At 55.5% G+C, this 23,449-nt stretch overlaps 5 protein-coding genes and 1 non-coding gene across 8 annotated transcripts; 3 read left to right on the top strand and 3 right to left on the bottom strand.

Annotated features, from left to right (window-relative positions):
* Positions 1 to 522: 522 nt before the first annotated feature.
* LOC118991832 (U6 spliceosomal RNA) lies at positions 523 to 625 on the bottom strand. The gene has a single exon (XR_005067478.1). It is a non-coding gene; the product is annotated as a U6 spliceosomal RNA (small nuclear RNA).
* Positions 626 to 2,256: 1,631 nt separating this feature from the next.
* Positions 2,257 to 9,300, top strand: SYVN1 (synoviolin 1). Its single transcript, XM_037053168.1, has 16 exons — positions 2,257 to 2,345; positions 3,172 to 3,320; positions 3,534 to 3,626; positions 3,716 to 3,868; positions 4,011 to 4,059; positions 4,472 to 4,575; positions 5,236 to 5,362; positions 5,458 to 5,557; positions 5,647 to 5,712; positions 5,806 to 5,922; positions 6,016 to 6,179; positions 6,447 to 6,575; positions 6,664 to 6,819; positions 6,905 to 7,091; positions 7,904 to 8,005; positions 8,065 to 9,300. Exons 2-16 carry the CDS (start codon positions 3,189 to 3,191, stop codon positions 8,210 to 8,212), a joined length of 1,827 nt encoding a protein of 608 aa, XP_036909063.1. The 5' UTR covers positions 2,257 to 2,345; positions 3,172 to 3,188; the 3' UTR covers positions 8,213 to 9,300.
* Positions 9,209 to 13,430, bottom strand: MRPL49 (mitochondrial ribosomal protein L49). The gene is made up of 4 exons (XM_037053165.1): positions 13,300 to 13,430; positions 12,118 to 12,268; positions 11,220 to 11,344; positions 9,209 to 11,106 (listed from the first exon to the last, which is right to left on the bottom strand). The coding sequence occupies exons 1-4, from the start codon at positions 13,375 to 13,377 to the stop codon at positions 10,960 to 10,962; spliced, it is 501 nt and encodes a 166-aa protein (XP_036909060.1). The 5' UTR covers positions 13,378 to 13,430; the 3' UTR covers positions 9,209 to 10,959.
* A 99-nt stretch (positions 13,431 to 13,529) lies between these two features.
* Positions 13,530 to 15,017, top strand: FAU (FAU ubiquitin like and ribosomal protein S30 fusion). The gene is made up of 5 exons (XM_037053167.1): positions 13,530 to 13,643; positions 13,891 to 13,973; positions 14,063 to 14,207; positions 14,630 to 14,685; positions 14,845 to 15,017. Exons 2-5 carry the CDS (start codon positions 13,899 to 13,901, stop codon positions 14,968 to 14,970), a joined length of 402 nt encoding a protein of 133 aa, XP_036909062.1. The 5' UTR covers positions 13,530 to 13,643; positions 13,891 to 13,898; the 3' UTR covers positions 14,971 to 15,017.
* A 2,172-nt stretch (positions 15,018 to 17,189) lies between these two features.
* Positions 17,190 to 18,509, top strand: ZNHIT2 (zinc finger HIT-type containing 2). Its single transcript, XM_037053164.1, has one exon. It carries the CDS (start codon positions 17,258 to 17,260, stop codon positions 18,464 to 18,466), a length of 1,209 nt encoding a protein of 402 aa, XP_036909059.1. The 5' UTR covers positions 17,190 to 17,257; the 3' UTR covers positions 18,467 to 18,509.
* Positions 18,510 to 18,632: 123 nt separating this feature from the next.
* TM7SF2 (transmembrane 7 superfamily member 2) lies at positions 18,633 to 23,310 on the bottom strand. Of its 3 annotated transcripts, none has more exons than XM_037053161.1 (10): positions 23,116 to 23,310; positions 22,499 to 22,695; positions 22,343 to 22,397; positions 21,801 to 21,995; positions 21,618 to 21,721; positions 20,087 to 20,206; positions 19,839 to 20,007; positions 19,535 to 19,615; positions 19,325 to 19,447; positions 18,633 to 19,019 (listed from the first exon to the last, which is right to left on the bottom strand). In XM_037053161.1, exons 1-10 carry the CDS (start codon positions 23,162 to 23,164, stop codon positions 18,859 to 18,861), a joined length of 1,254 nt encoding a protein of 417 aa, XP_036909056.1. In that variant the 5' UTR covers positions 23,165 to 23,310; the 3' UTR covers positions 18,633 to 18,858. The 3 variants fall into 3 exon arrangements, with proteins under 3 accessions (XP_036909056.1, XP_036909057.1, XP_036909058.1); XM_037053162.1 differs by having other exon boundaries at positions 20,111 to 20,206; XM_037053163.1 differs by lacking the exon at positions 22,499 to 22,695 and having other exon boundaries at positions 23,116 to 23,309.
* Positions 23,311 to 23,449: the final 139 nt, after the last annotated feature.

The following is a 23,449-nucleotide window of genomic DNA, read 5'->3' as shown; positions in this document are numbered from 1 at the left end:
ATCAGTCAGGGCTGTAGTAAGTTTTAAAATTAGAAAGTATGAGTGCTACAACTTTATTCATTTCAAAACTGTTTCCTCTAGTCTGGATCTCATGCATTTAACATGGATTTTCTTCATTTTTTTAAAAGATTTTATTTATTTATTTTTAGAGGGGAAAGGAAGGAGAGAGAGAGAAATATCAATGTATGGTTGCCTCTGGTGTGTCCCCTGCTGGGAACTGGCCTGCAACCCAGGCATGTGCCCTGACTGGGAATCGAACTGCGATCATGTGGTTCGCAGGCCCGCATTTTATTTTTTTAAAACACAGAATCTGCTCTAGCTGGTGTAGCTCAGTGGACTGAGCGCGGAGCTATAAACCAAAGGATGGAGGTTCGACTCCCAGTCAGAGCACACGCCTGGGTTGCAGGCCAGTTCCCAGCAGGTGACCCATGAGAGGCAACCATACATTGACATTTCTCTCTTTCTCTCCTTTTCTCCTTCCCTTCCCCTCTGAAGATAAATAAATAAAAACATAAAAATATTTAAAACACGGAATCCTTCATGCATTTGCATGTCACCCTGGCACAGGGGTCAGCTGACCTCTGTATCTTTCCAGTATTGGTATATGCGCTGCCAAAACGAGCACTCAGAGTGAATTTTAAAATCACCTTGTCAATTTCTGCAGTAAGGGCAGCTGGGATTTTGACAGGGATTGTTGAATTTTTAGATAATTTTGTGAAGTATTGCCACCAAACAATATTAAGTCTTCGAATCTATGCTTATAAGTTATCTATTTATTCAGATCTTTAATTTCTTTCTATGTTTTGTAACATTTAGTGTACCAACCTTACATTGCTGTTACAAAATTTACTCATAAGCATTTTCTGTATGCATTGCAAATAGAATTGTTTTATTGATTTCATTTTTGGATCGTTCATTACTAGTATATAAAAATACAACTGATTTTTTGCATATTAATCTTCTATCCTGCAACTTGCTGAACTCATTTATAAACTCTAATAGTCACTGGAAAGGCATAGAGAGCTTTATAGGGAGTCAACTCAGTGACGGGTTACGAGCCAAACTGAATAAGCCAATTGAGGTCAACAGGTGGTGGCAAAGGTGGCTGAGGCCAATAAAACGGTACCCATTGCCAATCCCAGAACCGGTCTTGATCAATCTCTGGACTTCAGTTGTGCCACGTACAATATGAGGATAGCCACACCTAGATTACAAACTTAAATGATTGATAGGTAGATCGAAGACGACAAATTTGCAAGGCACAAAGTGGGTGCATTAGTCCATTAGCTCCTTTCTGCCAAAGAACAGACTGGGTTGGCGGTGACCCAGACACAAACTGAAATACCGGGCAGCACGAGAGGAGCGGGAACTGCGCCTATGGCCCAGAACTGATTATACCAGGGCAGTCAAGCTACAGGTATGGGGAGGCTTGCGGGAACGCAGCTTTGAAATGAGTCCTTTTGCACAAACCATTCCCACTCCAAGATTAACTGTATTAAAGGTCTGCCTTCTCCTCAGCCCCTAGCACACTTGACTGCCCCTCCCCTATGTAGCGCAGCAAACTTTCCCCGAGGCAGTTAGGATCACCCACCCGCCCACTGACAGTACCTTCCCTCTACTCCCCGCCCACCGGGGGTTGGACCTAGTCCTAGGCAACGCTGCCTTCCGCCCCTAGCAACCGCTCACCTGTTTTCTCTTCCTATAGGCCAGTAAATTTCCTTTATTTTTCTTATTGGTCCGCGTGACTCTATCTTGACCAATTAGTAGCAGCCACGGAGACTCAACTCTCTCCCATACAATTTGGGGGTAATCATGGAGGGGGTAGATATTTCCTTTTCTGAATCCAGCTTTCCCAGAAAGCTTCTTGTTTGTCAAACTGTTGTAAATTCCCCCCGGAATGAGTTTCTAAAACATTAATCGTAGGCCCGTAACGTGTATTGCCTGCCTACTTCCCCCCTTCCACGTGGTACGGCCCGCACGATGCTCCACCTTCCATCCTCTTTGAGAGTCTGAGTCCTACGCTACTCTGTGACGGAGACAATACCATCTCTGATTAATGAACAGGGAAACTCTAACCACCCCCCGGGTTGCCCTATTCCGCTCCGGCCACATATGACATCTCTTATTCGAACCGTGGGCACGATATGGTGGTGGAAGGACTGCTCCCAGCACCAGAGAAGACACAAGAAAGGGTGCACTTGGTACAGTCCACGCCGCGCCCCGCGTTTCCGGAAGTGAGGTGTCTCACCCTCGAAGTTCCGGCTCGCAGGGGGTGGAGGAGTGTTGTTAACCGGGACGCCTCCGCAGTCGCGGGGATTGAGCGGGCTTGCGGCGTTGGGCTCCTGGTGAGTGGGCCGGGGTTGAGCCGGGGTTGTGGTTGGAGTCGGGACCTGGACCTTCCCCTTGAGGTCTCCGGGGTTGGCGCGCCCCTCCGCCGGCCACTCACTTTCGGCCTGTCAGCCGGCGGTAGGTAGACCTCAGGCACCCTCGCGGCCGCTGTCTTTGAGGTTGGGCCCTGCCTGCGACGCTCGCCGTTCCTGGCGCTTGACAGGTGCGCGACGAGGGGGCGATCCCGGTTCCTCTGAGTCTCGCCCCTGCATCCTGTCGGTCGGCCGTTTCTCCGGTGACCTGAATTGACACTGCCCCGGGGGTTGGGGGGCAGCAGGGTTCCAGACTGACGGGCCTCGCCCGCTCCCGCGGGGCGCGTGTCAGAGCTGTCCACTCTGGCATAGCTGTCACCGGCTCTGTCGCCTGCCCGGCTGTGCCCCGCAGCACCTTGACTTCTCCCAGTCCAGGCCGCACGTTCCCGCCTCTGGAGTTGTCTTTTGCATCCCACAGCATCGTCTTCACTTTTAGGTAGCAGTTCTTCCCCCTCAAATATTGCTGCCTTCCCTCATTACTCCCCAGGGGCGGCGGCTCGGCAGGCAGGCAGCGAGGAAAGAGCCCTAGATTTGAGACAAAACTGATCCAGGCACCAGTGTGATCACTTAACCACTTCGAGTCTCAGTTTCCTGTTTGCAGTATGGGGGAGTGAGTCTGTGCTATTCTTGATGTGATTGTGAGGGTGAAATGAGTTGTTCTTTCTTCTATGAACTGACTCTGGGTTTTGGGCACTTGCTAGGCTTGCACCGTATGGACATCATACAAGTCATTCTTTCCTTTCCCATGCAGGTTTCCAGGCCAGGGCCATGTTCCGCACCGCAGTGATGATGGCCGCCAGCCTGGCGCTGACCGGGGCAGTGGTGGCTCATGCCTACTACCTCAAGCACCAGTTCTACCCCACTGTGGTGTACCTGACCAAGTCCAGCCCCAGCATGGCAGTGAGTTGAAGGCTCGGGGAGGGAGGAACTCCTGGGAGGAAAGGAGGTTGCTTGAGAAGGGGTGGGGCTAGAGGGGGAGTAGGAGAGAAGTCGCCTCCAGCTGCTTAACTCTCAGTAAATTGTGATGGGGATGTGGGGAGGTTCCTGAATGCTGAGCACCAGGCAAAGCAAAGCGGAAGCTGACTGCAAACCAGAGCTTCTCTTTACCCCTAGGTCCTGTACATCCAGGCCTTCGTTCTTGTCTTCCTCTTGGGCAAGGTGATGGGCAAGGTGTTCTTTGGACAGCTGAGGGCAGCAGAGATGGAGGTAAGATGTTTGTGGTCTCAAAGTGAGGGCCAGGGAGCTGGACAAGCACAGTGTCTTGAGTTCCACATTATTTCTTGCCCAACCCCCAGCACCTTTTAGAACGTTCCTGGTATGCCGTCACTGAGACTTGTCTGGCCTTCACTGTCTTTCGAGACGACTTCAGCCCTCGCTTTGTCGCACTCTTCACTCTCCTTCTCTTCCTCAAGTGTTTTCACTGGCTGGCTGAAGACCGTGTGGACTTTGTGAGTTGGGTCAGGGATTCTCTGGAGCAGACAGAAGCCAGAGTGGCCGGTGGGCAGGCTTGTTTTGAGGGCTGGGGCTGGGTCTGGGATACGGGGTGAGCTCCAGCTTTCCTGACAGGACCCCTCTTCTGCTCTGCCTCAGATGGAACGCAGCCCCAATATCTCCTGGCTCTTTCACTGCCGCATTGTTTGTAAGTGAGACCCATGCGAGGGTAAAGGAGGGAGAGGAGGCACCGTGGAGGGTTTGGATATAGAACGTCACTGGCTGTGGCCCTGTACCCAGAGCACAGGCTGTCTGCTCTGCCACAGCTGTACAGGAAAGATAATTTAGGAAATTAATTTGCATCCTCTCTGTCCCGTTCCGCTCCACAGCTTCTCACCCGCCTGGCCCCTTAGCTCTTTGCCTCCTCACCTGGAGCTCGGGCTGCCCCCGCACCCTGCCAGGCAGAATTGGAGCTCCCAGGGGGCCGGGTTCAGTGGTGTGCTTACCTGACTAGAGGCTGGGGCCTCGGTAGGCTTGAGGGTGGGAGCTGTCTTAGAACAGGAGTGGCTGTCGGGCCCTGGGCTGACCCCCCCACCCCCCATTTCGGGGGGTCCCCACAGCCCTTATGTTCCTCCTGGGTATCCTGGACTTCCTCTTCGTCAGCCATGCCTATCACAGCGTTCTGACCCGTGGGGCCTCTGTGCAGCTGGTGTTTGGCTTTGAGGTAAAACGGGCTTGGGAGGTCGGGAGGACAAGCCTGGGGTGGCACTGCACGTGCCTTGAATAACCCAAAAAATGCTTACTGAGCACCTGTGGGGACCCCCCGAAATGGGGGTGGTGGAGGGGTCACCCTCTATGGCTAGCCCATGTGTGTCACCAAGGAGCAGTTATCGGTCAGTCCCAGCCCTCTGCACCCTCAGCCTGAGAGGGTGGGGAAGGCACAGAAGGAGGCGCCTGTGGAGGAGGAGCCCTGACCTGGCACTCAGGGAGGGCTTCCTGGAGGCTAGTACCAGAGGTGCTGGCCATTGACAGACAGAAGGAATTAGTGTGCAGGACGCTGGCAGGAGAAGAATGTGCTCATCGACAGCAGCTAGCATTGTTGAGTGCTTGGTGGGTGCCAGGCCCTGTGCTGAGTGCCTGCCCTGTGTGTCTTTGAATCAGCGAAGCAGTTAATTCTGTTTTATAGTCAAGCACAGTGTAGTTCAGAGAGGCGCGACGGGTCGCCAAAAGTCGCACCAGCTAGTGAGTGGAGGAGCTAGGGAGGCCCCGGCTGTGTCCATGCCACGCTTGTGTTCTCACACCCTGCTGTGCAGGGGCCTGGGAGCAGCGGCATGCCTGGAGCAGCACAGCACTGCATGCTTACGGCTGCCCTTCCTCCCCTCAGTACGCCATCCTGATGACCATGGTGCTCACCATCTTCATTAAGTACGTGCTGCACTCCGTGGACCTCCAGAGTGAAAACCCGTGGGACAACAAAGCTGTGTACATGCTCTACACAGAGCTGTTCACAGGTGAGAGGGGCCTGGGCCTCCCCTGACCTGGCTAGCATCCTCCTCTGGCCCACAGGCCCGTGACCTGCCACTCTCTGCCTGCCTCCTCGCCCCAGGCTTCATCAAGGTGCTGCTGTACATGGCTTTCATGACCATCATGATCAAGGTGCACACCTTCCCCCTGTTTGCCATCCGGCCCATGTACCTGGCCATGAGGTAAGCCATGCCCGCCACTTCCCTGCCCATCTCATCCCGCCCCTCCCCCTCCCTCCCTCTCCCAACCAGCACTGAAACTGTCCTTTCAGGCAGTTCAAAAAAGCTGTGACAGACGCCATCATGTCTCGCCGCGCTATCCGCAACATGAACACACTGTAAGCGGCCTGCCCCGGGTGCTCCCTAGGCTCTGCCCCAGCTGTGGCCCTCTGCCCTCTGATCTTGACATGTCTTTGGCCTGTCCTAATCAGGTACCCGGATGCCACCCCAGAGGAGCTCCAGGCAATGGACAATGTCTGCATCATCTGTCGAGAAGAGATGGTGACCGGGGCCAAGAGACTGCCCTGCAACCACATTTTCCATACCAGGTGGGGGGCCCCAGGGAGCCTGTACGTCAGGGATAGGCTTGTGGAGGCTGGCCTTGAGGGGCATGCTGACCACCGCCTGGTCTGGACTCCCAGCTGCCTGCGCTCCTGGTTCCAGCGGCAGCAGACCTGCCCCACCTGCCGTATGGATGTTCTTCGTGCGTCACTGCCAACCCAGTCACCACCACCCCCCGAGCCTGCAGATCAGGGGCCACCACCTGCCGCCCACCCCCCACCACTCCTGCCCCAGCCTCCCAACTGTGAGTGGCCCCCCATTTGGCCAACTACCATACTGTCGAGTACTTGCCCTGGGCTGGGAATGGGAAACACTGAGGGGAATCAGAGCCCCTGCCCAATAGGAGCTCAGTCTAGGGTGGGGGGTCATGGGAAGAGACAGATGGTTGCAGTCATGTGGTTAGTTGTGAGCTCAGAAAGGACCTGTGGGAACAGAGGACGAGGATCCCAACACCCAACCCCTTGCCTGTGATTCGGACCTTTTCTCATGACCTCTTGTCCTCTCTCTGCAGTCCCCCAGGGCCTCCTGCCTCCTTTTCCTCCAGGGATGTTCCCGCTGTGGCCCCCCATGGGCCCCTTTCCACCAGTCCCACCTCCCCCCAGCTCAGGAGAGGCTGCGGCCCCTCCATCCACCAGTGCAGGTGAGCCTTTCGGGTGCTGCAACAACCAGGGGGTGGGAGGAATGGAAGCGGAGGCCCTCAACACTGACTTCCTGTTCTTGCTCTTTAGCAGCCCTTTCTCGGCCCAGTGGAGCAGCCACAACCACAGCCGCTTCTGCCGCCTCTGCCCAGGCACCTGGCTCTGCTCCGACCTCCGAGGCTGCCCCCGCCCCAGGCTTCCCCTTCCCTCCTCCCTGGATGGGCATGCCACTGCCACCACCCTTTGGCAAGCAGGGCCACTCAGAATTATTCTTGGGGCTTGGGGGGTGTATTGCCCAGGCAACCCATGCTTAGTCTCCACCTTTCTCCAGCCTTCCCACCGATGCCTGTGCCCCCTGCTGGCTTTGCTGGGCTGACCCCGGAGGAGCTGCGGGCTCTGGAAGGCCACGAGCGGCAGCACCTGGAGGCTCGGCTGCAGAGCCTACGCAACATCCACACGCTGCTGGACGCTGCCATGCTGCAAATCAACCAGTACCTCACTGTGCTCGCCTCCTTGGGGTACGTCTGCCCAGGGCACCAGGGTGGGCAGCACAGCTGCGAGGAGGTGGCTCCCAGCAGTGGTTCTTGGCCTTTTCTCTTCTGCCACCCTGATACCTGCTGATGCAAGGCACCTCTGAAGGCACATCCTGGGTCTGAGGGCTCGTGGTGCCTTTTGATCCTCTCTCTGCAGGCCTGTCTGGATGAGTAGGAGTGAGGACTACTAGAGAGCCGACTTGGAGTCTTGTCACTTTGCATTTTTGTAAAGTCAAATTACTCATAGTTCTCAGTCTTTTAGTTCATTGTGTACACCCTCCTGACACGGTGACACTGTGACTGGGAATCAGTGACCCCGATTTGAGACAGCAAGTAAAGTTAGTTACTTGGAGCCACCCTGGCTCAAGTTCAGGTCCTGATCCATCACTCACGTGCTGTGTGGCCACCATGACTCAAATAGAAGGGATTCTTGTTCCTATTCACAGGTCACATGTACACAGTGCCTGGCACCTAACAAGGACAGCACAGGCGTGGACAGGGGCTGGGGTCTGAGGCCTGAGTGCTCTGTGGGATGCTCCGTAGGTACCTTTTAAAAGGTGCCTGACACCCCAGGGTGCAGTGTCCGCAGTGAACGGGATGCGTCCCTTCCTGCAAGTGGTTTACAGTCAGCAGGAGTGGAGGGAGGCCTGTGTGTGCTGACTCTGTCAGGCGGTCCCCAGGCTGCAAGGGCGCATCGGCGCTGGACTGTTTTGCAAGGCTAACCAAGGATAAGAGAATCTGCCCAGTCACGCCAGTAAGTCAAAGCTGTGCCCACCCTTTGTCCCTTCTCTCCCTAGGCCTCCCCGGCCTGCCACCTCAGTCAGCCCCACTGAGGAGGCTGCCCCTACTGTGGTTGCTGCTGCCTCTTCTNCCCCCCTCTCAACCCCCCCCCCCGTTTTGTTGGTGCTCTGTGTGGTGGGTGGGTGGGGGGGGGGGGGGGGGGGGGGGTGCGGGGCAGGGGACTTCTCTGTGTTCCACTTATGACCTCTCTGTGCCCAGCTCCCGAGTTGGTGGGTGCCGAGGAGCTGCCTGAGGATGGGGAGCCTGACGCAGCAGAGCTCCGCCGCCGCCGTCTACAAAAGTTGGAGTCGCCGGTTGCCCACTGACACTGCCCCAGTCCTGGCCCCTGCTCCCACTCTCAGCAGCCCTTGCTAGAACATGTCCTGCCACCAAGTGCCAGCTCCCTCTCTGTCTGTACCAGGGAGTAGTACCCCCAGCTCTGAGACGGAGCAGGTGGCATCCCCTAGGCCAAGTGGAAAGAGGCCTAAGGCCCCAGCTGACTCCAGCCCTCCCAGTCCGGGGCAGCCACGGGGGTTGTGGGTCAGTTTCACCCTCTTCCCCAGCCCTGCAGCCCTGCGTTTCGCTGGGGCCGTGAGGGCAGAACAGCACAGCCTCCGAAAAAGCCCGCTGTCCCCCCACCCCTTTCTGGGAGGGGGGCAGGCCCTCCGAGCCCCGCTTGTGTGTCTGGAGCCATGCTGCAGGGCTGAACAGTATTAGCTCCCATTCCCAAGTGCGGGCTCAAGGGGCCGGGCCAGGCCAGGAACATGCTCCCTGGCTCACCCACCAAGACTGGTACCAATGTCCCTTTCTTACCCTCGACTCCCTGGAAGCCCTTTTGTGGTGGTGGCTGTGTCCCTTATACCGTGTGACATGTCCATGTCTTACTGTCAACCACACAACTCAGGGAAAGGAGTGCCTGGGGGCAGAGAAGCAAGAGGGCAGCGCTGAGGGACACTGCCCCCCGCCCCCAGGCCTCTCCCCCTGTAGCTGGTCTGAAGTGAGGCTGCCCCCGGTCTCAGCCAGCAGCCACTGCCCAGCCTCCCTCTAGGCCGAGGGCTCATGTGTCTGCTCCAGAGCCCACTTCGCAACATACAGAACTTCTTTTGAGTTTAGAAGAATTGGAATACCTTCCTTGCTATTTCCTTCAGCTTAAGTCTTGTCTTTGAATTTGAATGCTTGACCCTGGAAACAGAAACAGGAACGCCAGGCTCCGGGTCTTTCCAGTTCAGAACAGGCTCTGGGCCGGACAGTGCTCCACAGGAGCCAAGGCCTGCCCGGCCCTGTCTTCTTCCCCTTGGTTTTGTGTTACATGAGTTGCAGGAGAGTTTCAGATGATTATTTAATTTGTAAATATTGTACAAATTTTAATAGCTTGAATTGTATATACAGCCAAATAAAAACTTGCATTAACAATTGGTAGAGCTGGTGTCAGGGTCAGTGAGCCGGGCTCCTTACTCAGGCTGTAGACTCGTGGCCTGGACTCTCTACGAGGGAGGGTTTATTTACACAAGCCAGCACTGTCCTTGGGCACATTGTAGTTAAACTATTTTAAAGATACACGCATGTCGTCTGTGGCCTTACCACCCTGAATGTGCCTGATACCGTCTGAAAGATAAACCCATACTACACACAAACTGAGGCGCAAAAAGACTTGAGACCAAGTAGGGGAACCAGGCTCTGAACCCTGTCTTAGCCAGTCTGATGCTGGGGTAGGGGTGGCAACTCAGGGCTTTGGCCCTTGTGGCAGGCCAAGGGTGAGGTTTATTGGCTGGGGGTGGGGTGGGGTGGCAGGGACAAAAGGTCAGCCTTTTCCTGCCTGTCCACCCTTGATCCCAGGTCTGCCAACTGGGAAGCAGACCCTGTGTGCTGGACCGCTGGGAGCTCCCAAGCACCCCCTTGTGGGCAGACCAGCTACAGCTTATCACTTAGATTCCTGGAGCTGGAAACTCAATCAGGCTCAACTCTGGTCCAGAATGGAGCAGAGGTAAGTGGGCCTTCTACCTCACCATGGGTAGAAAGAATGAGCCCGGGGGGGCTGACATGGGCACACTGTGCCCTTGTGCCCAGCACTGCACTTGGAACTGAAGACTCCTAGACCCTTGTCATCTGTATTCTCCGCCGCCTCCAAGCCAGGTCTGGCCCAGAGCAAGGGCTTGAGAACGCTTGGGAGACTGGAGGGCCCAGGAAGGCGGTGCCCAAAGGGTCAGTCCTGCTGCCATTCCTTGCACTTGGTTGGGCTACTGCTTTCACCAGAGAGGCAGTCAACATCCTCCAGAATTTGAATAGCTGAGCCCAAGGAGTGCCAACAAAGAAAAAAAAAGCAACAGACCGCTGGTGTGTCTCGGTTGGAGGGTTGTACAATGCATTGAAAGGTCATGGGTACAGTTCTGGGTCAGGGCACATGCCTAGGTTGTGGGTTCAGTCCCCCACTGGAACACACGCAAGAGGCAACCCATCAATGTTCCTCTCACATCGATGTTTCTTTCCCTCTCTCTACCTTACCCTCTCTGAAATCAGCAAGTATGTCCTCGGGTGAGGATTGGAAAAAAAAAAAAGGAACAGACCAAAATCAGAGGTGGTAGTGACAGGGGAAAGCTTGGCTTTTTCTAGTGCACAGGCGGCACACACCAGGCCCGTGGGACAAACCCGGGCCTCCACCTTGTTTTTATCCGGCCCCACACCTCGTTTCTACCAGGCGGCAGTGGTGAGCTCTCACTTAACTGTTAAGGAATAGTTACATTTATACAGTCCTAAAATTACATTTGGCCATTTGAAGGCAACCGCAAGGCTGACGTGGCCCATGGTGACTGTGAGTTTGACAGCCCTGTTCTAGTGGGTCTCCAGTGTCAGACAGCCCTCCCCCAGTGCCAGCGCCTGTGCAGATGGTCTTGTTTCCCCCTTTATGCAGGCAAGCTCTGCAGCCCTTTAGCCCTCACTCTACCCTGTCCCAGCCCTTAGCCCCCCGGGTCTCTGCACCCCCATCCTAGTTGATCCAGCACCCACCTCCCTCCTCCTAAGACTCCCTGGACCCCAATCTGTGGGGGATGCTGTTGCGCAGGCTGCGCAGCTAGGTCTAGAAGCCCTTCTCCAGGAGCCAGGCTTTCAGTTGCTGGTCAAAGTAGCCCTTGACCCGCACGGTGCCTGTCACCTCATTGACCTGGGTGATGGGCGTCTTCCCCAGCAGTGGGCTCAGAAACTCTTCCACATCCTTCTGCAGGGCCTGGGGGAAGATAACAAAGCAAGCCTGGTCAGAAGACTGTCACCTCTAGAGGACTCCCATCCCTTCAGCCCTGGAACGGTCACAGTCACACCCTGACTGGCCCACACACTTACCCAAATATCTCCCTCCACCTTCCGGATCACAGTCATCTGGCGGTTGCCATGCGTGATGTCCTTATAGACAGGGATATTGTGCATCCGAGAGCGCCGCACAAAGTACGGCAGGCTGGGTGCAGGGTCTGGGACAGGGAGGACAGCAATAAGCTAAACCTTCCCAGGCTTTATCCCACCGCAGCAGAGGGTAGGTGCAGCGATGGCAGAGCCTCGTCCAGATGTCAGGTCAGGAGACCTGCTCCTTCCCTACGTTTAGCGCCAGGACACTGGTACCCCAAGGCTCAGCACAGGACCAGGCACCAGAAGATGCTCCAGAAGAAATGAAGTCAGGACTGTGCCTCCCTGGATCTCTGGGTCCCCCTAGGGGGCCAATCCTTGCCTTTCTCCTCTGGGTCAGGGAGACTAAAGTGAATCTCTGGCACAAAGCAATGAGGATTACCACATGCCAGACTCTGCACTAAGTGCTTTATGTGCCAAGCTGATTATCTCCATTTTGCTGAAACAGGTTGGGAGAAGCAGACACAAGATCACGCTGGCGGTGAAGAGCAGAGCCAAATTTGGACCCAGAACTGTCCAGCTCCCAAACTGTATTTTCAATGATAATACATGGCCTATGGGGTGTGTTGGGATGGGGGCGGGGGGTGGTCCAAGCTCTTGGGTCTTCCCTCTATGCTTCACTTCTCCTGCATGGGAAGACCTTATCCCAATAGTGTGGTTGGATGTTTATTTGTAACACAGGGCTCCAATCCTGGGCCCTTCCATGAACATGAGACAGATACTAAGCCTTGAGAGATCTCAATGCAAATCCTGAGTAGTTCAGAATCTCAGCTGGGGCATGGTGACCACTAAGGAGGGCTATTTCCCTGCAGTCTTCACACCATTCCCATTATCTGCTCACCTTTGGGGGGCTGCCAGCCACTAGGAGTGGGGTAATGTTCATGCTTTGGGGGCTTTGGGATGCTGGTGGAGGGCAACAGGCGCTCCACAAACTGGTATTCATCCACAGACTCCACGAAGCTGGGGTAATCAGGAGGTCCCTTGGTCTGGCTCTGAGGCAAAAACAAAAACCACCATCTCTCCATCAGCCCACTCACCACCCAACCAACACAACACAGACAGAACTTCAGGAATTAGAGGAAGGAAACACTGCAGGCCGAGAATGGCATACACAAATGGCTGGAGATGGAAAAGCACCAGACTTCAGTTTATCATGGTGCAGGTGGGACTGGGAAAGAAGTTCAAGCATTCTGAGGAGCCTTCCTCTCCTGCCCCTCTTGGGACTCATAAATGACAAGAATGTGTATACTTCTGAAAAGTCAATTAACTGAAACTCTGACCAATGTGGTATATTTCAAAATTGAAGTTTCACTTAAATGTTCTACTGAAATATTCTAGTTTGGGGTTAGACACTTTCAGCAATCACGATAGTTTTCCTCTCACCCTCACCTGACACGATTCTCTCTTACCGGGAGGGTTTCAGTCTCATTTGGACAGATATCATCAAGCACTCACTTAATTGTTACAATGCAACAAGTTAACGTATTTTATTACACACTTTTTGAATCCAAGGAAGACTAAGACATTAAGCACTCCCCCTAAAGTCATACTCCGGAGGCTGTCTTCCCATTCTCCAGCCTTAAGATCCTTCTTGGACACTTTTCCCTAAAAATACCCCGGAATCCTAATTGGCCCCGGTAACAAAGGGCACAGGGAAGCAGGATAAAGCAGAGGCTCTGTTATGTCATGAGCTCTAGGTTCTCAGAAGTGGACCGTCCTGCAGACCCCACGGACCGTTTCCCCTTCGAAACAGTAGGCAGCGAGGGTCGATGTGCAGCCCCTCCCAGTTCTGACTAACCAGGGTTGTCCTCCAATCAGGTTCCAAGTCCCCACATGCCGATACACACACAAATCCGTGTCACCTTCCTCCTCAATCTAGTATCTCAACTACAGAAAAGGTCTTTCGGGTCAGATGGGGAAACTAAGACCCCTAGTAGGAAAGCGACTTGCAAAGTTACCAAAAAAATGACAGTGAGCCTCACACCCAGCCCTCTGCTCTCAGCTCCAATCTCTGTGCTCTCACCTGCCGCCGTAGCCCGCAACCCGGCTGGATGCCGACTCTCCAGGGCCGCAGAGAAGCCCGGAACACGGTCGCTGCCATATTGAAGTCTCCCGTTTATCAGGCCTCTGCGCGCGCAACCATCCTGGTCCCGCCCCTTCCTGAGCACGCCTCTCCGGACTGAAAGAACGCCTTTGCAAGCGTAAAGGGGCGGGGCTAGGGCGACCGTGGGCAGTACAAATAGCAGACGCTCCCGTCGTCTCTCAGCAGTGACGTAGGACGCAGCAAGCGGCTTGTACGTGTGCGATCTTGATCCTTCCTCTTTCTCGACTCCATCTTCGCGGTAGCGGCGGTGGGCCGCAGTTCAGGTGAGTTTCGTGGCACGGTTGAATGTGGAGGGCTTCATAGCGGGTTGGCTGCGAGGTCAGCGGACGCGGGGGAAATAGAGGACTAGAGGCTGCTATGTGGGCCGAATTCTTGTCCCCATCCGACCCACCTAGTGGGTGGGCCCGGTCTTACCCACGTGAGATCTGCGATCGCCGCCAGCCTGCCACCGGTTCCCGAACTCCCTGTCTCCTAGGATATTTCTTCTCTTACAAGCATTTCTTTCCTCAGTCGCCGACATGCAGCTTTTTGTCCGCGCCCAGGAGCTACACACCCTCGAGGTGACGGGCCAGGAGACTGTCGCCCAGATCAAGGTAAGCCTGCGTGGCGCTCCCCGGGCGCCCTTCTGTTCTTTTATCTCGCTTCCTGCGGGAACGCTAACGAACCTCACTTTTGTCTGTAGGCTCACGTAGCCTCGCTGGAGGGCATCGCTCCAGAAGATCAAGTGGTGCTTTTGGCAGGCACGCCCCTGGAAGATGAGGCTACCCTGGGCCAGTGTGGGGTGGAGTCCCTGACCACTCTGGAAGTAGCCGGCCGCATGCTGGGAGGTGAGTTGGAGAGGACTGTCCTTTGAACTGCTTGTCAACACACAGTGAGCGTGGAGGTCATTGTCCTCAATTCAGGGTGCTTTCTTTCTGTTTACCTCAGAATTAACTCTAGAGGTCTGCGAAGACTGAGTCAGAGTACAGTTCTGTTTTCCTCAATCAGTAGAGCCTTGTCAGTTTCCCATTTCCTCGCTAAAATCAGGTTAGACCAGATCCCCAGGTGCTCTCCAGTTTTTGTTTAAACTCAGGGGCTGGAAAGTCCTGATGTGAAACCCAGAACATTCCAGATCAACATTCTTGGTCAGATGTGAAATCTCTGCCACTTTGTTTGTTGTTCCTGTAAAGGCTTGAGTTGAGGGAGAAAGAAATCTGCTGCCTGGGGTCTTTGTGCTCTCCTAACTGCTTGCTGCTCTTCTCCACCACAGGTAAAGTCCATGGCTCCCTGGCCCGTGCTGGGAAAGTGAGAGGTCAGACCCCCAAGGTAAGTGAGAGTACTAGTCCTTTGGGCTTTGTTTTTTTGTATCACAGGAAACCAAGATCCTTGGCTCTTGTCCTGTCTGTCCTCTCCCACCCTGGAGATGAGCTCGAGGGAAGACATGGAAGAGCCAGTCAGGGTCTGATCTACCTTCCCTTTTTCCAGGTGGCCAAGCAGGAGAAGAAGAAGAAGAAGACTGGTCGGGCCAAGCGGCGGATGCAGTACAACCGGCGTTTTGTCAATGTTGTGCCCACCTTTGGCAAGAAGAAGGGCCCCAATGCCAACTCTTAAGTCCTTTGTCATCCTGGCTTTCCCCAATAAAGCCACTTAGCCCAGTCCTCTTGTTTTGTCTTCATTTGCAGGGCCTTAGAGAGAGAGATGGCTTTGAGGGCTGGCAGTGTGCCCCCTACAACAGTGAGATCTCATTGGGGTTTCTTGGCAGTGTAAAGTGAGAATGGCAGAGGCCCTTGGCTGGTAGCAGGGGAGGGGGGTTGGGTTGACGTGGTAAACTATAAGAAAAGGCTTTCTGTGAAAACCAGTAACAACATGTGCCAGTTTCTCAAATGTAGAGGTGGGGAAATTTCTGCACTCAGATAACTTAGTAATTCTCCCAAATCTTTGTGTTCTTTTTCTTTTATTTACTTAATTACTTTTATTTACTCTTAAACAGAAGGTAAGACTCATTGTGGTGGGTGTTTCATGGTGGGAGCTTTAGGAGGGAGGCATTCTGGTGGGAGAAATGTCGGGATGCGGGTATGGCCTTTCCCTGAACCTGGGACCAGCTGTGGCCGTAGTGTGGAGTCCAGGGTGGGAACTTGGTCTGCTCCAGCTTTGGGAAGTATTGTCTGATTACACTGGCGCCGTGTTGACCTTTGTTTGTACTTCCGATTACATGGCCGGTCTTTTCAACCTAATCACAGCTGAGGTCAGTCGGTTGATCGTTTCACTGTTCTCAGAAAGGTGAGTTCTCTGGGACTGATTCAGGGGTTCTGCTAGTAACGAGTGCATACCCACACATTCATTCGGCTGATGCTTTTGAACCTGCTGCTTTTGAACCTGCTGCTTCTTGGAGAAAGACCTTGGTTGGGCTCTAGACTTGGACTGCCTTGAGTTTGGGTCCTTGCTCCGTTTATATCTATTTAATCTCTGCTGTTTAATTCACTGGCTCTTGAGTGTTGCTGTTAGCATTAAATAAAGGATGGGAGGAAGTGCTGAGATCAGCACTGGCCGCATAGTAAGTACCGATATATTGGCTGTTTTTGTCTTTGGTTAGAAAGACTTGGCTTCCTCCCTTCTAGGAATTTATATTTCAAGATTCAGGGGAGGAAACGAAGTGTTAATAGCTTAAAGTCAGTAGGGTGCTCTAATGAAGGGGGTTTGGGTGCAGACATACTATCATGGGAAAGCCCTCTGAGGACAGGATGTGGAACCTGAATCGAGGAGCCAGTCAGGTGGTCAGATGGTAAGTTCGCATTGAGAGCTGCAGTCACACATGCAAAGGAAATTGGGTTCAAATGCAGTGGAGAATCACCAAGGGCAGGGAAAGGTTTTGTGATGTTTTCTCTGGCTGATTTTTCTAGAAGGCTGGCAAAAAAAAAAATAGGAAACCAGTAAAGGTTGAGTCATCCGGTTGAGGGGCAAGGAGTGTAGACCACCAGCAGTGGTGGGGATGTAAAACATGAACATACCTAACCGTTTCACCACTTCACAAACCAACTCGCACTTGAAAAAAACAAAAAACATGAAGGTTATTACACTTGTCTACATCTTGGTAGGGAAATATGATCCATATTGAAATAAGTACAAGGTATCCTGAAGGCAGAACTGACCATGTGAGATTGGATATGGATGAAGTGAAAGGACCAAAGAGCCAAAGCTTGATTTCAGGGCTTCCATGGATCAACTCAAGTTTGTGGGTCATTGCCCCACTCTGCCGAAAAATGGAAGTTCCATTATGATGGGACCTCGTCTCAGCTCAATGTATTTTTGGTGCCTCGTATGGAATCTGCACTTTAAAGTTGGATAAAGGGTAGGTTTGGAGGAGAAAATCAAACAGGAGCTCAGATCTTTGTTAAATGTTGCTGTTTTGAAGAGGGAAAATGCCCCAAGACACACCCAGTGTGGGCTAGTTACCCCACCTTGGCCTTTCCATTCGCTCTTTGTCTGTAACGCCTAGTAGAATGGCTGCCCCTACAGCGGAGGAACGCATCTCATCTCGCACGGGCCTGGAACAATAACCCGGACTAGGTGCTTAGCAAAGATGGGTTTCTGCCTCTTCGATTTATAGTGTTGAGAAGGCAACCGCCAGGTGGCGAGCTGAACCGGCGGAGGGCGCCATCCTACCTCACCCTGTGCGGGGCCGGGCTTACGTCACGACCCGCTCCAGCCCCGCCCAAGCGCTTCTAGAGAAAGGGGTGGTGTTTGTTCCGAGCGTGGGCGGGAGCTGCCGAGAGTCTTCGGGGAATTTTGACTAGGCCCTCGGTAGGCTCCAGAGAGGGGAAGAGGTAATCGGGAGGCGCCGGAAGTTGCGGAGCCGCAGTCCTCGTGCGCTCGCGGGTGGCGCGCGGTGCCGGTTGCCATGGAGCCGGCCGGGCCCTGCGCTTTCTGCCCGGCTGGGGAGGCCGGAACAGCGCGCTACACCTGCCCCCGCTGTAATGTGCCCTACTGCTCACTGCGCTGCTACCGGGCGCATGGCACCTGTGCCGAAGGCTTCTACCGTGACCAGGTGCTAGGAGAACTCCGCGGCCGCAGCGCCTCTCCCAGCCGCCTAGCCAGCGCCCTCCGCCGCCTGCGCCAGCAACGCGAGGCCGAGGACGAGCCGCAGGATGCAGGCCTCAGACCTGGCCCGGCGCCCGGCGGCCTCTTAGGACTCTGGGAGCGGCTAGATCCGGCCGAGAAGGCGGCCTTCGAGCGGCTGCTGAACCGTGGCGAGGCCGGTCGGCTGCTGCCCCCCTGGCGGCCGTGGTGGTGGAGTCGCGGGGCCGGGCCGCGACTTCTGGAGGAGCTGGATGATACCCCGGGCGGTGAGGCCAGAGAGCTAGAGCCCGCCCCTGCGAGAGCGCCACCTAGACCCGCGAAAGATGCCGCTGTCGCGGAGACCCGGGCCGCCGAGGAGAGGGGAGATGCTCCCGGGGCCTGCATGCCTGCCGTGCCCACCCGGATCCCCACGCTGGCCAGCCTGAGCTGCGGCCGGGCCTCGCCGCTCGTACGCTTCCAGCTGCCCAACGTGCTGTTCGCTTATGCACACACTCTTGCCCTGTATCACGGCGGCGACGACGCGCTGCTCTCTGACTTCTGTGCCACGCTGCTAGGGGTTTCCGGGGCCCTGGGCGCCCAACAAGTCTTTACCTCTGCCGAAGAAGCCCTGTTAGCTGCAGCTCACATTCTGGAAGGGGGCGAGCATCCACCCGGGCCCCTGGGCACATGGGGTGCCATGCGCGAGGCCGCTCGCATCCTGTTGGGTGAGGGCCCTGCTGACCCGAAGGGCTACACCCTGGCAGCACTGGGGCACCTGGCGCAGACCCTGGGCCGGGCCCGGAAACAGGCCGAGGCCACCGAAGAGCGAGGTCGCCTCTACCGGGCCCGGAAGAAGTGCCAGTTCCTGCTGGCTTGGACCAACGAAAATGAGGTGGCCCTCCCAGCCCTGGCTCTGGATTGTGCCAGGGCCCACCGAGCTCACACGGTAGCAGCTGAGGAGGTGGCAGCCCTCACCGGGGAGCTGGAGCGGCTGTGGGGAGGTCCCCTGCCACCTGCCCCAAGGACACTCATTGAGGAGCTTCCTGGCTGAGCTGTGGACCCCTTGTCAATAAAGCTGTAACTTCGCCCTGTCAGCAGTGCCCATTTCTGAGACCGCTGTCGTCCCCACCCAACCCCAGACTCTTGGGCCCACAAATCATCTCTCAGGACTGACCCAGCCAGTTTTTAAATGCCCCTGCCCCAGAAAGGCAGAAAAGTGACACCAAGGGCTCCTGATGTTTATCGGAGAAGTGAGAGCAACCCCTCCACTCCAAGTTTGGGTACTGGCTTCATTTCTCCTAGCTCCAAACCACTTCTTTGAGGCTCTTCATCCCTGCCTGTTGGAGCTCAGGGCAGGACTGAGTACAAGCTTTTGAGTCGGGTGCACCCAGGTTCCTGGCAGGCAGGCACGTGCTCGGACCTGAGGTGGGTGGGCCAGTCACTTCAGTAGATGTAGGGCACAATTCGGTAAGGCACACGCCTGCAGTACTCGTGCCAGGCCAGGCCATACTTCTGCAGGCACTGCTGCTCGTCCCGGGCCTCACGGTGCACCAGCAGCGCAGTGAAGTAGAGGAGGTAGAAGTAGGGCAGCAGGTGGGAAACCCCTGTGGGGAGGAGGCTCTGTGACCACTCAGGCAGCCCCTAGTTCACAAAGGTTTGTACACCTGATGGCTCATGGGAGCATCAGGACTCAATGGTGAAAGGTCCAGCGTCTGCAGCAAGGGGCCGGTGGGGCAAGGCTGGCACAGAGGTCAGCCCAGCCACATCCTGAGTCCACCCTCAGTTCCCTAGCTGCTGCCTCTGCTGTAGCGTACCCATTCTCCACACCCAGACTGGGTATCCTGTGTTTACCAGTCGTCTCTGCTCCACACACATGCCGCCCCACCCTGTACCAACTCAAGCCACTCACCACAGGGCAAGGACCAGGCCAGAGCCATAATGAGGTCTCCAAGGTAGTTGGGATGGCGGACCAGACCCCACCACCCAGACACGAGCAGCTGCCTCCCCGTGGCTGTAGGGATGGTCTCGAGGTCTGGGGAAAGACAGGTAGTGGGGTAGGCAAGGCCCAGAAAACCCAGCTACCCCACCTCACTCGTGCCGCCCTAGCAACCAAGCTCACCTGCCACGCTGGGGTCAGAAGGATTCTTCCGGAAGGTGTTTTTCTGGGAATTGGCTGCCCGGAACACATAGAAGCCAACAGCTGGGGGAAGGCATGAGCAGTCAGGGTTGAGGGTCAGATCCTGGCTAGCCCTGATCACGCCCCCCACAGCCAAACCCAGGCTGCCTGGATCCCAGGACCCAGCCCCTAGCTTTAGGGAAGAGCCTGAAGCTTAGCACCTACCTCGTGGGTGCTGAATAAACAGTGAATGAATGAAAGAGGAGGGAGACTAATGCACCCAGCCTGCCGCCCCTTCCTCACTGACCATTCATGAGGCAGATGACTGAGGCTGTGGGTAACTCCAGGGGCTGTGGGTGGTAGAGCAGGAACTGGGCCTGCAGGCTGTAGGTGAAGGGTACCCAGGCGAGGTCCCCAAAGGCCAGCATGAAGCCAAACCCATCGTGTGTGATGTCCATGGTGGTGAGGACAGCTTCCTGCAGGGACAAGACCCAGACACACTCCACGAGGTCCTCAAGCAACTTCCTCCACCTCCCCTGCCCCGTCTAACCTCACCTCATGCCAGAGGGCATCACCCACATAGAGTAACTGGAAGCCATTGACCAGCCACATAGCCAGAGAGGGACTCCCCCGAAGTTCTGCTTCCTGTACCAGCAGTGCCAGATTGATGAGAACCTGGGGGTTGGGGAAGACAGGGCAGTCTGTCCCCAGGCCGTTTCCACGGAGGAGGCAGGGTGGTGCAGAGGTTAGCCTCTCCCTGCCTCTCTCTCTCAGGTGTCATTCACTAACTCTCCAGGTCTTTGTCAAATGAACCCAGGCTCTGTACCCAGGGCAGAGAGCGCCACCACCACGGAGGCGCTCCCAGACTGTTCTGTCTTGTCCTGTAGCATTCACTTCGGGAGAGCAGCATAGGAAATCTATGGACACTTCAGGCCTGAGAATTAAAACAGGCTTGGTTTTGATCTCAGCTTCCCCACATGGGCAAGTTGTTTACCCCTTCTAAGTTCCACCTTCCCCACCCCCACGTGGAAAATGGAGATAATTATGGGTCCACCTCCTAGAGCTACCTCAGGGCTCATTGACATGATGTGGTGTGAAACGCTGAACACAGTGTGTCTGACATGTAGTAAGTGCCCGGTCATGGTGGCTGGCAGCCTGGCTGTACGGAGTACCCCCATCTGGTAGTAGTGAGCTAGGTGCTGTCATTAGGCCACCACTTCTAACCCTCACAATAATCTTACTTTATTCTGTTTCACACATCAGGACATAGTCTTGGAGGCCGGGACCCCAATCCCCAGCACATGGCATTTCTCCTGCCTACAAATGAGTTTTCCAGGGTGACATGAGGGACCTCTGGAAAATCCTGACCGCAGTCCAGTACTGAACATAACCAAGAAACAGCTGGCACGTCAGTGATGGACAGGCTGCTAAACCCAGTGATCAGTTCTCAGTTCTGCGCTGCTGTGATGAGCAAGCAGTGTAAGATCACTCTCCTCTTCTAAATAGATTTTGTGCTTGACTACGCTGTTTTTTTAATGTTATTTTTTAAAATTTATTTATTTATCTTTAGAGGGGAAGGAGAGGGAGAGAAACATCAGTGTATGGTTGCTTTTTGTGCATCCCCTGCTGGGAGTTGGCCTGCAGGGAACCAGCCTGAGACCCAGGCATGTGCCCTGACTGGGAATCGAACCGCGATCCTCTGGTTCGAAGGCCCGTGCTCAATCCGCTGAGCTACACCAGCCAGGGTTGACTACGCTGTTTAAAACTGTACCCGCTCTCGAGAGCCCTGTCCTGCTCTTTTCTCCAGAGCACTCAGCATGGCCCGATATGCTGTATATACTTATTTTTTGTCTGGCTTTCCCACTAGAATGTCGGCTCTGTGAGGACAGACTTTTAATTTTTTTCTGTATTTTTTCTCATGTATCCTGGTACCTAGGGCACATGTTGAATTCAACAAATATTTGTGGAATGATTGAATGATGAATGATTTATCTCTGTGCAATACTGGGCCTGCCCTGCCCAAGAACTGCTCACCCATCCCACCCCTCCTGCTGGCTCGAGTCCCACTTAGCCATGCCCAGCATACCCAGCCAATGAGGCCAGGCCGCAGTTCGCAAAAATATTTGAAGTCAAAGGAACAGATGCGCGGGTTGAGCTCTCGTCCCAGGAAAAAGTCGTAAATGGGATTGCCTGGAGAATAATGGAAGGTAAAGGTGCAAGCAATCACCCCCACCTGCTTCCACCCGCACCCTACTGGAACCCCACTCACCTGAGTTTCCCCCAGGTGCCAGGGCAGAGGCAGGGGCTATTAGAGCCTTCAGATAGAGAAGGAGGCTGAAGATGAAGACAGTGAGGGTGGCCACAAACGCCAAGGGCAGGAGCATTTCTGTGAGTGCCCCCAAGGGCAGCCCCGCCAACACCCCGAGGCCCACCAACAAGGCTGTCAGCACCAGGGCCTGGAAGCCTGGGCCACAGCTGGAGTGAGTCCAGGGCACTGCACCCCTTCACCTCCCCCCCCCCCCCGCCACACACAGCTTGAAGCCCAGGGAGGTCAGACTTCATTCCAAGCCATTAGGTTGACACCGTGACTTTCAGACTATCACCTCAGCGGCTGCTGCGGTGCAGAGTAGCAGTGAATGCTGGAGGAGGGGGCAGAGGGACAGGGGTGCGCAGAGGGACAGTGAGATCCCCCCAGATCAGCCCCGGGCGGAAGAAGCGCATAATGGAGTTTGGGGTCAGGGATTAATCCCGCTAGACCTGGAGCTCCACCCGAACCCTGCAACTCTAGCAAAAGGACCCAGCCCCAGGCACCGTTAATGGGGTAGCGCAGGCGACTCTTGTCCTTCAATTCCTGGCCCTCAGCCATCTGCGGGCACAAAGTTTGACAATGGTTGAGGGCGCCTTTCTTCTCACCGAGCCCTTCCCTCCGCCCTCTTCCCCAGAGCAGTGTCGGAGCCCTGCTCGCACCTTGCGCGCAGGCAGTAGGTAGAACGCCACCTGCAGGCCAAGCCAGGCGAGCCACAGCAGCAGTGCCCGGGGACTCCACAGAGCCTCGGGTCGCGGCAGGTAGGGGGGTAGGTCCAGGAGGCACGCCGGCCCGGAGCGAACCACCAAGAGCAGGTGGAACATGGTGGCAGGGAGCAGCAGCATTAGCGCCGCAGCTCCTGGTGAAGTGGGGATGCCGATCGCGTCAGGCGTCCGCCCCCCAACTTTCCCACGACCCCCACGGGCGCCCTGTCGTCTCCAGGAACCCCTCAGCATTCCCATCGCCTTGTTCCATAGCCTGTTCTCAGCCCCCAGCCCCTAACCTCCATCTTGGTCCCCGCCTCCGGCTCCCTCGAAGACCCTCTTCTCGCTCCCCAAACTCTGTCCAGTCCTCCATTCCACAAATTCCTCACTCTGCACTCCCCAGGGCCGGCTCTTCTCCGGCTCCCTCTCCAGACACTGCCTCACAACAGCCCCCATCACTCTGCCCCGATAACCCACAAAGCCTTCCGATCTTGCCCCTTTCTGCTCGTAGCTCACTCCTCCAGTTTTCCCTGGAGGAGCTTCCGGCCCCATACCCCCCTTCTCTGCCCCATTACCCAGGGGTCCCCCGAATTCCAGCGAGGCCCGCGGGCCCTGAGGGGCCATAATCTCCTCTCCGCGAGAGACGACGCTTGCAAAAATCCGTCAAGGTATCACCCCACCCTGCCCCTAGCAGATCGGCTAGGTAACGGGAGGAATCCGGCCCAAAGCACCTGCCCCTGTCTGGGATAAGCTTGGAGAGAGCTCTGGTCCCAGGGCCTTGAAACGGACCCGCCCCCCGAATCATCCTGAGCCCAGCACATCAGCCAATCAGCTCTCAGGGGCGAGTCCAACGCAGGCACCTACAGCCCAAGTGTTGAGCTTCAGCCTCGAAACTCCACCCCCCAAGCC

Source organism: Sturnira hondurensis, unplaced genomic scaffold, assembly GCF_014824575.4.
Source record: "Sturnira hondurensis isolate 20B ecotype Veracruz unplaced genomic scaffold, ASM1482457v3 Scaffold0007797, whole genome shotgun sequence".
NCBI classification, from domain to species: Eukaryota; Metazoa; Chordata; class Mammalia; order Chiroptera; family Phyllostomidae; genus Sturnira; species Sturnira hondurensis.
Note: the sequence above shows the minus strand (reverse complement) of the source record. Positions and strands in the feature narration are given on the sequence as shown.

Excerpts from the sequence above, each read along its gene's own strand:
- MRPL49 (XM_037053165.1), bottom strand. The coding sequence starts at position 13,377 with ATGGCAGCGACCGTGTTCCGGGCTTCTCTGCGGCCCTGGAGAGTCGGC. Across the intron at positions 11,345-12,117 it reads TGGCTGGCAGCCCCCCAAAG|ACCCTGCACCCAGCCTGCCG; the intron begins GTGAGCAGATAA and ends TCCCTGTCCCAG. Across the intron at positions 11,107-11,219 it reads AGGTGGAGGGAGATATTTGG|GCCCTGCAGAAGGATGTGGA; the intron begins GTAAGTGTGTGG and ends ATCTTCCCCCAG.
- FAU (XM_037053167.1), top strand. The coding sequence starts at position 13,899 with ATGCAGCTTTTTGTCCGCGCCCAGGAGCTACACACCCTCGAGGTGACG. Across the intron at positions 13,974-14,062 it reads AGACTGTCGCCCAGATCAAG|GCTCACGTAGCCTCGCTGGA; the intron begins GTAAGCCTGCGT and ends TTTTGTCTGTAG. Across the intron at positions 14,686-14,844 it reads TGAGAGGTCAGACCCCCAAG|GTGGCCAAGCAGGAGAAGAA; the intron begins GTAAGTGAGAGT and ends CCCTTTTTCCAG.
- ZNHIT2 (XM_037053164.1), top strand. The coding sequence starts at position 17,258 with ATGGAGCCGGCCGGGCCCTGCGCTTTCTGCCCGGCTGGGGAGGCCGGA.
- TM7SF2 (XM_037053161.1), bottom strand. The coding sequence starts at position 23,164 with ATGGCCCCTCAGGGCCCGCGGGCCTCGCTGGAATTCGGGGGACCCCTG. Across the intron at positions 19,448-19,534 it reads TTCTGACCCCAGCGTGGCAG|ACCTCGAGACCATCCCTACA; the intron begins GTGAGCTTGGTT and ends GTCTTTCCCCAG. Across the intron at positions 19,020-19,324 it reads GGCCTGGTCCTTGCCCTGTG|GGGTTTCCCACCTGCTGCCC; the intron begins GTGAGTGGCTTG and ends TCCTCCCCACAG.